The 12,294-nt window shown below is 38.0% G+C and overlaps 1 protein-coding gene across 1 annotated transcript in view; it reads right to left on the reverse strand.

Annotated features, from left to right (window-relative positions):
* Positions 1–12,294, reverse strand: part of ADAMTS19 (ADAM metallopeptidase with thrombospondin type 1 motif 19) — a 261,863-nt gene that overhangs the window by 185,721 nt on the left and 63,848 nt on the right. The window contains exons 6-7 of the mRNA XM_043912190.1: positions 11,552–11,635; positions 10,731–10,888 (exon numbers count right to left, since the gene is read on the reverse strand). Of these exons, the coding sequence (XP_043768125.1) occupies positions 10,731–10,888; positions 11,552–11,635 (242 nt within the window). The remainder of the gene's footprint in view (positions 1–10,730; positions 10,889–11,551; positions 11,636–12,294) is intronic.

Consider the following 12,294-nt stretch of genomic DNA (forward strand, 5'->3'; position numbering starts at 1 on the left):
GGCAGGAGGAGAAGGGGACGACAGAGGATGAGATGGTTGAATGGCATCACCGACTCAATAGACATGGGTTTGGGTGGACTCCAGGAGTCGGAGATGGACAGGGAGGCCTGGCATGCTGTGGTTCATGGGGTCGCAAAGAGTCAGATACAACTGAGTAACTGAACTGAACTGAATCTTTCCATTTACATATCAATATTTTTGGATATGATGTGGTTTTAATTTTCAAGAAGCCCAAATGATTAATAATTTTTATTGACTGCTTTTCTGTATCCTATCTAGGAAATTACTGTCCTCTCATGGTCATGAAGATTTTGTTTTTAATAAAAGTCTTATAGTTGTAGATTTCTATGATCCATTACGAATTAACATTATACAAGGTGTTAAACAGGGTTGAGATTTATTTTTTTCAAATGGGTATCCAGGTGTTCTGGAACCATATGGTAAACAGACTATCTTTTCATCACTGAATTATGCTAATGGTTTTACCGAACATCAATTAACCATATGTATTCGAGTGTATTTCCAGACTCTTTATTCTGTTTCACTGATTTGTATGGCTAATGTTCTGTCATAGCTATACTGTTTTGACTACCAAACCTTTATAATAAGTTTTGAAATCAGAAAATATAAGTCCACCCAATTTGTTCCTCTTTTACAAAACCACTTAACTCTTCTAGGTCCTTTTCTTTCCCAAATAAATACTGGAATCAGATTCTAATTTTTAAAACCAAAGCAAACCAAATGGAAAACCTGCAGTGATTTTCATGGGGATTATAGTCACTCCTTAAGTCAATTTAGGGAAAATAGACATCTTGATAATACTTTGTCTTCCAATAAGTAAACCTTTATTTATATCTCTAATTTTTCTCAGCAGGGCTATGTAGATATCATTTCATTTTCTTAAATTATTCTCAGTGTTTTATGGCTTTGGAAGTTACTTTAAAATCTTCCCACCTGTTCACTTCCTCCATATATAAATATAATTCTTCTTCTAAATTGACTTTATATGCTATAGCCCTATAAATTTCAGTTGTAAATTCTAGCAATTTTCCCACTAGATTTCTTAAAATTTTCTTTGTACTAAGTCATGTCATCTGTGTAGAGACAGTTTTTAATTTTTCTTCCCAATATTTACCCCCTTCCTTCCCCTTCCTTATAACCATCAGCACAATACTATACAGATAAGCTAAGAGAGGACACCGCTTCCCTTGCTTCCAGTCTTATTAGCTATAGATTTTGTATGTGTAAGTAGATGCAGATACACTTTCACAGATTAAGAAAGTATCCTTATGAATTCATTAAGAATTTTTTGTTGATAGGGTTTTTTCGGTCAGTACATTAGTGATATCATTTCATTGTTTCAGGGATCTTTTCTTTCTGACAGGAAGTCAGTTATTGATCTTAATGCTGTCTCTGCTATTTAATGTATCCCTTTTCTCTAGCCAATTCAACATTTTTTTTTTCTATATCTTTGTTTCTCACCAATTTTCCTATGATATGCCTTGGTCTCTAAGTTGTGGATTTTTATGAAATCTGTGAAAAACTTTTGACATTACATCTTCAAATAATTTTCTTACCCATTCTCACTCTCTTCTGAGATTCCAATGACAGCAGTATTTGGTAAATCCAACATCTAAGCAATCTCAGGGTCAGTTTCTATTGATAATTTTTCTTGGACCGTGGGTCACATTTTCATGTTTCTTTGCTTGACTAATTTTCACTATATTCCAGACATTGTAGATAATATATTATAGAGATTCAAGATTCAGTTATATTCCTCTGAAGAATGTTTTGTCTTTTTTACTTGCAGGTCACTCTGAATGTAGGTAGGTTTGAGTTTATTCTTTGGTAGGGAGGATACACCAAAAGCTCAAGATGATTCCCAAGCCTTCGTAAACTGGTGGGATTCAACCTCCAAACTGGGCTTGCTTTCAGGCTTTGTTAAGGGAGGGTCAAGAGAGGGCATTTCTCTGGATCATGGTGCCTATTAAGGAAGCCTCTTAATGGTGCCTCTGTTTTCTCAGATAAATGCCAGGAGTAAAAACAAGGTATTAGCAAGGTTGCTTTACTCCCATGGCCCAAATATGCTCAATTCCTAGAACCTTAACTCCATAGCAACAGCACCCTGATAAATGTTGGGTGGTTTCTATGTGTAGTTAGACCAGTCTGTGCAAAGCCCTCACAGATGATCTGCACAAGAACCTGGCACCTCTGCTTGCAAAGTATCCTCGTCTCCGGCGCTTTCAGCAGGAGCACTGTGCTCTGCTTAGTTCCCAGCTTGCTGTTCCATTCAAAAAATTGTCCCAAGGCAAAAGCTGGGCTGGCTGTGGGGCTCACTTAGTAAATTTTCCTTCCTTCAGAGACTGCACTGCTATTTCTTCAATAACTGAAAGCAGTTGCCTCATAAATGTTTTTCAATTTTACGGCTGTTTATTGCAGAGGTCTAGTATCAGGTACACCTACATAGCTGGACATGGAAGTCTAGTTGTGTTCTTTTTTTTTTTTTTAATTTTTTTATTAGTTGGAGGCTAATTACTTCACAACATTTCAGTGGGTTTTGTCATACATTGATATGAATCAGCCATAGATTTACACTTATTCCCCATCCCGATCCCCCCTCCCACCTCCCTCTCCACCCGATTCCTCTGGGTCTTCCCAGTGTACCAGGCCCGAGCACTTGTCTCATGCATCCCACCTGGGCTGGTGATCTGTTTCACCATAGATAGTATACATGCTGTTCTTTTGAAACATCCCACCCTCACCTTCTCCCACAGAGTTCAAAAGTCTGTTCTGTATTTCTGTGTCTCTTTTTCTGTTTTGCATATAGGGTTATCGTTACCATCTTTCTAAATTCCATATATATGTGTTAGTATGCTGTAATGTTCTTTATCTTTCTGGCTTACTTCACTCTGTATAAGGGGCTCCAGTTTCATCCATCTCATTAGGACTGGTTCAAATGAATTCTTTTTGACGGCTGAGTAAAATTCCATGGTGTATATGTACCACAGCTTCCTTATCCATTCATCTGCTGATGGGCATCTAGGTTGCTTCCATGTCCTGGCTATTATAAACAGTGCTGCGATGAACATTGGGGTGCACGTGTCTCTTTCAGATCTGGTTTCCTCAGTGTGTATGCCCAGAAGTGGGATTGCTGGGTCATATGGCAGTTCTATTTCCAGTTTTTTAAGGAATCTCCACACTGTTTTCCATAGTGGCTGTACTAGTTTGCATTCCCACCAAGAGTGTAAGAGGGTTCTCCACACCCTCTCCAGCATTTATTGCTTGTAGACTTTTGGATAGCAGCCATCCTGACTGGTGTGTAATGGTACCTCATTGTGGTTTTGATTTGCATTTCTCTAATAATGAGTGATGTTGAGCACCTTTTCATGTGTTTGTTAGCCATCTGTATGTCTTCTTTGGAGAAATGTCTGTTTAGTTCTCTGGCCCATTTTTTGATTGGGTCATTTATTTTTCTGGAATTGAGCTTCAGGAGTTGCTTGTATATTTTTGAGATTAATCCTTTGTCTGTTTCTTCATTTGCTATTATTTTCTCCCAATCTGACGGCTGTCTTTTCACCTTACTTATAGTTTCCTTTGTAGTGCAAAAGCTTTTAAGTTTCATTAGGTCCCATTTGTTTATTTTTGCTTTTATTTCCAATATTCTGGGAGGTGGGTCATAGAGGATCTTGCTGTGATTTATGTTGGAGAGTGTTTTGCCTATGTTCTCCTCTAGGAGTTTTATAGTTTCTGGTCTGACATTTAGATCTTTAATCCATTTTGAGTTTATTTTTGTGTATGGTGTTAGAAAGTGTTCTAGTTTCATTCTTTTGCAAGTGGTTGACCAGTTTTCCCAGCACCACTTGTTAAAGAGGTGGTCTTTTTTCCATTGTATATCCTTGCCTCCTTTGTCAAAGATAAGGTGTCCATAGGTTCGTGGATTTATCTCTGGGCTTTCTATTCTGTTCCATTGGTCTATATTTCTGTCTTTGTGCCAGTACCACACTGTCTTGATGACTGTGGCTTTGTAGTAGAGTCTGAAGTCAGGCAGGTTGATTCCTCCAGTTCCATTCTTCTTTCTCAAGATTACTTTGGCTATTCGAGGTTTTTTGTATTTCCATACAAATTGTGAAATTCTTTGGTCTAGTTCTGTGAAAAATACCGTTGGTAGCTTGATAGGGATTGCATTGAATCTATAGATTGCTTTAGGTAGAATAGCCATTTTGACAATATTAATTCTTCCAATCCATGAACACGGTATGTTTCTCCATCTGTTTGTGTCCTCTTTGATTTCTTTCATCAGTGTTTTATAGTTTTCTATGTATAGGTCCTTTGTTTCTTTAGGTAGATATACTCCTAAGTATTTTATTCTTTTTGTTGCAATGGTGAATGGTATTGTTTCCTTAATTTCTCTTTCTGTTTTTTCATTGTTAGTATATAGGAATGCAAGGGATTTCTGTGTGTTAATTTTATATCCTGCAACTTTACTATATTCATTGATTAGTTCTAGTAATTTTCTGGTAGAGTCTTTAGGGTTTTCTATACAGAGGATCATGTCATCTGCAAACAGTGAGAGTTTCACTTCTTCTTTTCCTATCTGGATTCCTTTTACTTCTTTTTCTGCTCTGATTGCTGTGGCCAAAACTTCCAACACTATGTTGAACAGTAGTGGTGAGAGTGGGCACCCTTGTCTTGTTCCTGATTTCAGGGGAAATGCTTTCAATTTTTCACCATTGAGGGTGATGCTTGCTGTGGGTTTGTCATATATAGCTTTTATTATGTTGAGGTATGTTCCTTCTATTCCTGCTTTTTGGAGAGTTTTAATCATAAATGAGTGTTGAATTTTGTCAAAGGCTTTCTCTGCATCTATTGAGATAATCATATGGTTTTTATCTTTCAATTTGTTAATGTGGTGTATTACATTGATTGATTTGCGGATATTGAAGAATCCTTGCATTCCTGGGATAAAGCCCACTTGGTCGTGGTGTATGATTTTTTTAATATGTTGTTGGATTCTGTTTGCTAGAATTTTGTTAAGGCTTTTTGCATCTATGTTCATCAGTGATATTGGCCTGTAGTTTTCTTTTTTTGTGGCATCTTTGTCAGGTTTTGGAATTAGGGTGATGGTGGCCTCATAGAATGAGTTTGGAAGTTTACCTTCTTCTGCAATTTTCTGGAAGAGTTTGAGTAAGGTAGGTGTTAGCTCTTCTCTAAATTTTTGGTAGAATTCAGCTGTGAAGCCATCTGGTCCTGGGCTTTTGTTTGCTGGAAGATTTCTGATTACAGTTTCGATTTCCTTGCTTGTGATGGGTCTGTTAAGATCTTCTATTTCTTCCTGGTTCAGTTTTGGAAAGTTATACTTTTCTAAGAATTTGTCCATTTCATCCAAGTTGTCCATTTTATTGGCATAGAGCTGCTGGTAGTAGTCTCTTATGATCCTTTGTATTTCAGTGTTGTCTGTTGTGATCTCTCCATTTTCATTTCTAATTTTGTTAATTTGGTTCTTCTCTCTTTGTTTCTTAATGAGTCTTGCTAATGGTTTGTCAATTTTGTTTATTTTTTCAAAAAACCAGCTTTTAGCTTTGTTGATTTTTGCTATGGTCTCTTTAGTTTCTATTGCATTTATTTCTGCCTTAATTTTTAAGATTTCTTTCCTTCTGCTAACCCTGGGGTTCTTCATTTCTTCCTTCTCTAATTGCTTTAGGTGTAGAGTTAGGTTATTTATTTGGCTTTTTTCTTGTTTCTTGATGTAAGCCTGTAATGCTATGAACCTTCCCCTTAGCACTGCTTTTACAGTGTCCCATAGGTTTTGGGTTGTTGTGTTTTCATTTTCATTCATTTCTATACATATTTTGATTTCTTTTTTGATTTCTTCTATGATTTGTTGGTTATTCAGAAGCGTGTTATTTAGCCTCCAGGTGTTTGAATTTTTAACAATTTTTTTCCTGTAATTGAGATCTAATCTTACTGCACTGTGGTCAGAAAAGATGACTGGAATGATTTCAATTTTTTTGAATTTTCCAAGACTAGATTTATGGCCCAGGATGTGATCTATTCTGGAGAAGGTTCCGTGTGCACTTGAGAAAAAGGTGAAGTTGATTGTTTTGGGGTGAAATGTCCTATAGATATCAATTAGGTCTAGCTTGTCCATTGTGTCATTTAAAGTTTGTGTTTCCTTGTTAATTTTCAGTTTAGTTGATCTATCCATAGTTGTGAGTGGGGTATTAAAGTCTCCCACTATTATTGTGTTACTATTAATTTCCTCTTTCATACTCGTTAGTGTTTGCTGTACATATTGCGGTGCTCCTATGTTGGGTGCATATATATTTATAATTGTTATATCTTCTTCTTGGATTGATCCTTTGATCATTATGTAGTGTCCTTCTTTGTCTCTTTTCACAGCTTTTATTTGAAAGTCTATTTTATCTGATATGAGTATTGCGACTCCTGCTTTCTTTTGGTCTCCATTTGCATGAAATATTTTTTTCCAGCCCTTCACTTTTAGTCTGTATGTGTCTCTTGTTTTGAGGTGGGTCTCTTGTAGACAGCATATATGGGGGTCTTGTTTTTGTATCCATTCAGCCAATCTTTGTCTTTTGGTTGGGGCATTCAACCCATTTACATTTAAGGTAATTATTGATAGGTGTGGTCCCGTTGCCATTTACTTTGTTGTTTTGGGTTGACGTTTATACAACCTTTCTGCATTTCCTGTCTAGAGAAGATCCTTTAGCATCTGTTGAAGAGCTGGTTTGGTGGTGCTGAATTCTCTCAGCTTTTGCTTATCTGTAAAGCTTTTGAGTTCTCCTTCATATCTGAATGAGATCCTTGCTGGATACAGTAATCTAGGTTGTAGGTTATTCTCTTTCATTACTTTCAGGACGTCCTGCCATTCCCTTCTGGCCTGGAGGGTTTCTATTGATAGGTCAGCTGTTATCCTTATGGGAATCCCTTTGTGTGTTATTTGTTGTTTCTCCCTTGCTGCTTTTAATATTTGTTCTTTGTGTTTGATCTTTGTTAGTTTGATTAATATGTGTCTTGGGGTGTTTCGCCTTGGGTTTATCCTGTTTGGGACTCTCTGGGTTTCTTGGACTTGGGTGGCTATTTCCTTCCCCATTTTAGGGAAGTTTTCAGCTATTATCTCCTCGAGTATTTTCTCATGGCCTTTCTTTTTGTCTTCTTCTTCTGGAACTCCTATGATTCGAATGTTGGGGCGTTTCACATTGTCCCAGAGGTCCCTGAGGTTGTCCTCATTTCTTTTGATCCTTTTTTCTTTTTTCCTCTCTGCTTCATTTATTTCCACCATTTTATCTTCTACCTCACTTATCCTATCTTCTGCCTCCGTTATTCTACTCTTGGTTCCCTCCAAAGTGTTTTTGATCTCATTCATTGCATTGTTCATTTTTAATTGACTCTTTTTTATTTCTTCTAGGTCTTTATTAAACAATTCTTGTATCTTTTCAATCTTTGTCTCCAGGCTATTTATCTGTAACTCCATTTTGTTTTCAAGATTTTGGATCATTTTTATTATCATTATTCTAAATTCTTTTTCAGGTAGATTCCCTATCTCCTCCTCTTTTGTTTGACTTGGTGGGCATTTTTCATGTTCCTTTACCTGTTGGGTATTTCTTTGCCTTTTCATCTTGTTTAGATTGCTGTGTCTGGAGTGGACTTTCTGTATTCTGGAGGTCTGTGGTTCCTTTTTATTGTGGAGGATTTACCCAGTGGGTGGGGTTAGACGATTGGCTTGTCAAGGTTTCCTGGTTAGGGAAGCTTGCGTCAGTGTACTGGTGCATGGAACTTGATGGGAGAGCAATGGAGTGCCCAGTAATGAGTTTTGAGATGGGTCTATGTGTTAGGTGTGACCTTGGGCAGCCTGTATGTTGACATTCGGGGCTATGTTCCTGTGTTGCTGGAGAATTTGCGTGGTATGTCTTGCTCTAAAACTTATTGGCTCTTGGGTGGTGGTTGGTTTCAGTGTATGTATGGAGGCTTTTGGACGGTCACTTATTACTTAAAGTTCCATGTAGTCAGGAGTTTTCTGGTGTTCTCAGGTTTTGGGCTTAAGTCTCCTGCCTCTGGGTTTCAGTTTTATTCTTCCTGTAGTCTCAGGACTTCTCCAACTATACAGCACTGATAATAAAACTTCTAGGTTAATGGCGAAAAGATTCTCCCCCGTTAGGGACACCCAGAGAGGTTCACAGAGTTACATGAACAGGAGAAAAGGGAGGAGGGAGATAGAGATGAGCAGGAGGAGAAAAAGGGGGACTCAAGAGGAGACAGACAGATCTACGCAGCTGTCTGTTCCCAGAGTGTTCTCCGTATCTCAGACACCTACAAGGATTCACAGAATTGGATTGGGAAGAGAAGGGGAAAGGAGGAAATAGAGGTGTTCTGAGGTAGAAAACAGAGAGTCAAGATTGGGAGAGAATAATCTTCGGTTTAAAGATAGGGCTTCTCTTTTTTTTTTTTTGTAAGGTTATAGTGTAGTGAAAATGAAAATGAAGAGTAGTAGAGGAGTACTAGAGGACTTTAAAAGAAATAATAGAAAAAGAAAAATAGAAAATAAAAGAGAAAACGGAAAGGAAAAAAAAAGAAGAAAAAAGAAAAAAAAAGAAAAAGAAAAAAAAACAAAAAAAAACAACAAAAAAAAAAAAAAGAAAGAAAAAAAAAATTTTTTTTTCCCCTAATTAAAAAAATCGTAAAAATCTATGAAAATGAAAGTTAAGGAGTAATGGGGGAGTAATAGGGAATTTTAAAGGAAAATAAAAGAGAAAAAATAGAAAAGAAAAAACATAAAAAGAAAAAAAAATTTTTTTTTTTTCCCTTACTTAGAAAAAAAAAAGTAAAAATATATCTAGGAGTTTCTCTGGAGCTGTTGCGGTCAGTGTGGGTTCGGCTCAGTTTCAGATAGCTCCTCGTTCCAGCTTACACTTCTCGATATCTACAGGGCCCTTCCGGTGAAGTCGGTGTTTTCTACAGGGATTTTAATCTGTTGCACCAGTCCCTTCTGAAGTGGTTCCCTTTGTTTATTTGGCTTCTGTTTGCCGGTCTCTTCAGAGCCTCATTTCTGCCCTGACACAGGTGGGCGGAGGTGGACTCTTATTCAGGTAGCTAGTTCTGTTGCGCTGCGGGGGCGGGGCTGACGCTGCGGGGAGGGGCTGGCGCTGCCGGGAGGGGCTGACGCTGCTTTCTCCCTCTGCGCTGCTCAGGCTCCCGGCTGTTCTATATGGAGCGCGCCCCGCGCTGCGCTAGGTTCCAGCCCTCGGGTGTTACACAAAAGCGCGGAAGGAAAAGCTGCGCCTGCTCGCTGTGCCTTCCCCGTCAGAGCGGTCCAGGCAGCCAGGGGCTTGATGGGCGCGCTATCCCCAGGTGTGGCGCACCCACTCCCTTCCGCGGACCCAGTCTCAGTTTCCGCTGGCGCCAGTCGGGTGCGCGCGCCTTCCGCCCTCTGCGTCCCCAGCCCCAGTCCCCGCCCGCGCCCTGTGTCTCGCTGCGACCTTCCCCTCCCCCCTGCCTCCTGCCTCCGGTGGGGCTGGGCCGGTCCGCAGCCTGCGAGCTCTTCTCGGGACTTTCTCCGTCCCTTTGTTCTGCGAACGGCTGGCAGTGTGTTCTGGCCGGTTAATTTTCTCTCTCTCTTTTGGTCTCCCACAGTTCAAGTTGGCACCTCACAGAGGCTCCCTCCGATTGTCCTCAGGGCACTCAGGCCTGGACCCTAGCCCAAGCAAGGCCGCCTAAGACTCCCTTCCCGGGACGGGTCTCCGTCCTTAGCTCTTTTGTCTCACTTTTTATCTTTTATATTTTGTCCTACCTCCTTTCGAAGACAATGGTCTGCTTTTCTGGGCGCCTGATGACCTCAGCTAGCGATCAGAAGTTGTTTTGTGAAGTCTGCTCTGCATTCAGTTATTCTTTTGATGAATTTGTAGGAGAGAAAGTGGTCTCCCCGTCCTACTCCTCCGCCATCTTGGCTCCTCCCTAGTTGTGTTCTTATATAGAGATTGTTTTCATCTTTATGAATTATTTATAAGTAGAATAGTTTTTATACAATTCAGCAATAAGAAGCCATTATGAATTCAACAGACTCATTATAGAAAATCATGTTAAATGTCACCGTGTATTCTGTGATGTGAAATGTCAACATTGATAAAAAAATTAAATTGCTAGTTAGCAATGAGCTACCATTAATTACTAGCTCTAAGCAAAATAAGCTTATATTTAAGTTTGTAAGTTTATAAAGAATGTTCATAGAGAGTTAATTGTTCTTCATTGTTTCACCTTATATTTATACTCAATGTTGAAATACAAATGCAGCTCAAAATTAACTAGCTAGAGACTTAATTAAAATTTTTTCTTGGAACCAGAAATTGTTCAGTTTAACATACTGGGCACTTGACATGATGATGACCGAAAAACATACCATGTAGGTTCATAACTTCAAAATTCTACCAAAATTCATCAGTGCTCTCATTTATCATCATCAATGGCTATGTCTTTGCATCAAAAATTGAGGGTAACTTTTTTTATATTAATTAACCAAATGTTTAGTCAATATGCCAGCCAATATGTGGCTGTTCAGAAATCAGTTATTATGAATTGAGGGAAATGACTAACAGCATTATGCCAAAAGTTTTTGGAACGCAAAGTCTGGAAGAAAAGCATTCTATGAAGGGATTAATGGGAGTAACAGCATGGCCATCAAATTAAGAATGGCATTTAATTGGCTTTAAAAAACTCACCTTGTTATAAGTATAGCTGCATCCACTGAGGTCATGTCCTCTCCCCAACTTGTTGACATCTCTAAATGTATATCATTCTTTTTGCCAAATTCTTCATGCTGCCACTTACAAAAACTCTCCAGCATTTTCTCTCCATGATGCCCAATATACAGATCTGCCTGCAGAAGAAGAGATTTCACTTCAAGGCAAATTATTCCCAGATATACAGAAAACTAAAAACCAAGGGGACTTCTTGAGTTACTAGAGCAGACTGCTGACCATAACATTAATTAGAACCTGGAAGACATTCAGGATTAATTTCTCCTGAGCTAAAAAATCTTAAAACTTTGTGAAGGTACAATAATTACAAAACCTGTTTAATGCTATTCTGAAAAAGAAGAGAGTTGCAATGGAATATTAAGAATGTGGAACTTTTAGACTTAAATCACTCATTATTTCTACAATTTTAACAAAGGTTTTACAAAGCTAAGCAGTATGTTAAAATGATGCCACAAAACAGTATTTAAATTGAATTACAGATAAAGCACATGTTTAAATAAGAAAATAAAACTGTCATTAAAAATGACATTTAAAAATTGCATTTTGCAACGTTAAGGTTTGTTGTCAGGATCCTTGGAAACTTAGAACATTCCATTTTTGGAATATAATTGAGGTATTAACTAAAACTAAGGGCCTGCTTTATGTACATTTCAAGTGACTCAGTGGATATTTCTGGATTTTAAGTCAATAAAAAGTAAATCCCTAACATTCCCTTTACTTAAAAGTACCTGAATACAACTTCTCACCCACTAAATTGAACAAAAAACTCAAGACTTTCTTACTGGAGTTTCATGGAGCAGAATAAGCTTTATCACACGAAGATTGACCTGCACACCAAGACTCTTGTGTTGGAAAAGGTTAAAAACCTAAAAGCAAATAAAAATAAAAATCCTAAAATAAAACTGAAAGACATCTTAATTTTTCTTAAAGCCCAGACCTGGGAGAAGTCTCAATTCAGTTGAGCAATTTTATATATTTCAAAAAAAATTTTTTAATTACTTTAAAATTAGCTTAATAAGCAATAACTAATTCACTTTAGACAACAAGAAATTTAGACCTAGCATTCTGATAATATACTTACTGCAATCGATAATCTAAGCATTTCAGTGGGGGGCAGAGGGAAAGTTGGGCTTTCCAAAATAGTGAAGAGAAGAATTTTAGTAACTAAATTCTAGAAATTTTCTTAAGATCACAAAATGCCAGTGTCCTTTCTTCTGAGAAAATGTCCCAAAACAGCCTGCTTTATGCCACCTCCCAATTTATCCTTTACAGTTTCTACTCTCCCCAGGACAACTGCCAAACAGGAATAGGATTTTCAAAGCTCCTCCCCCTCAATGCTGCCCATGAAGACATGCTATTGTTGCGTAACGGTTTCAGGTTACCATCATAACTGGTATTTCCAAAACATGGTATATGCAACAATGCTGGAAAGCAAGGCAAATTTTTTATGCGATACCTTGATTTTTTTTTTCTTTTGTAAAATTGTTTATTATAGAAAATTAAAACTGGCATACTAAACCTACAC

This window comes from Cervus elaphus, chromosome 9 (assembly GCF_910594005.1).
Source record: "Cervus elaphus chromosome 9, mCerEla1.1, whole genome shotgun sequence".
Lineage (NCBI taxonomy): Eukaryota > Metazoa > Chordata > Mammalia > Artiodactyla > Cervidae > Cervus > Cervus elaphus.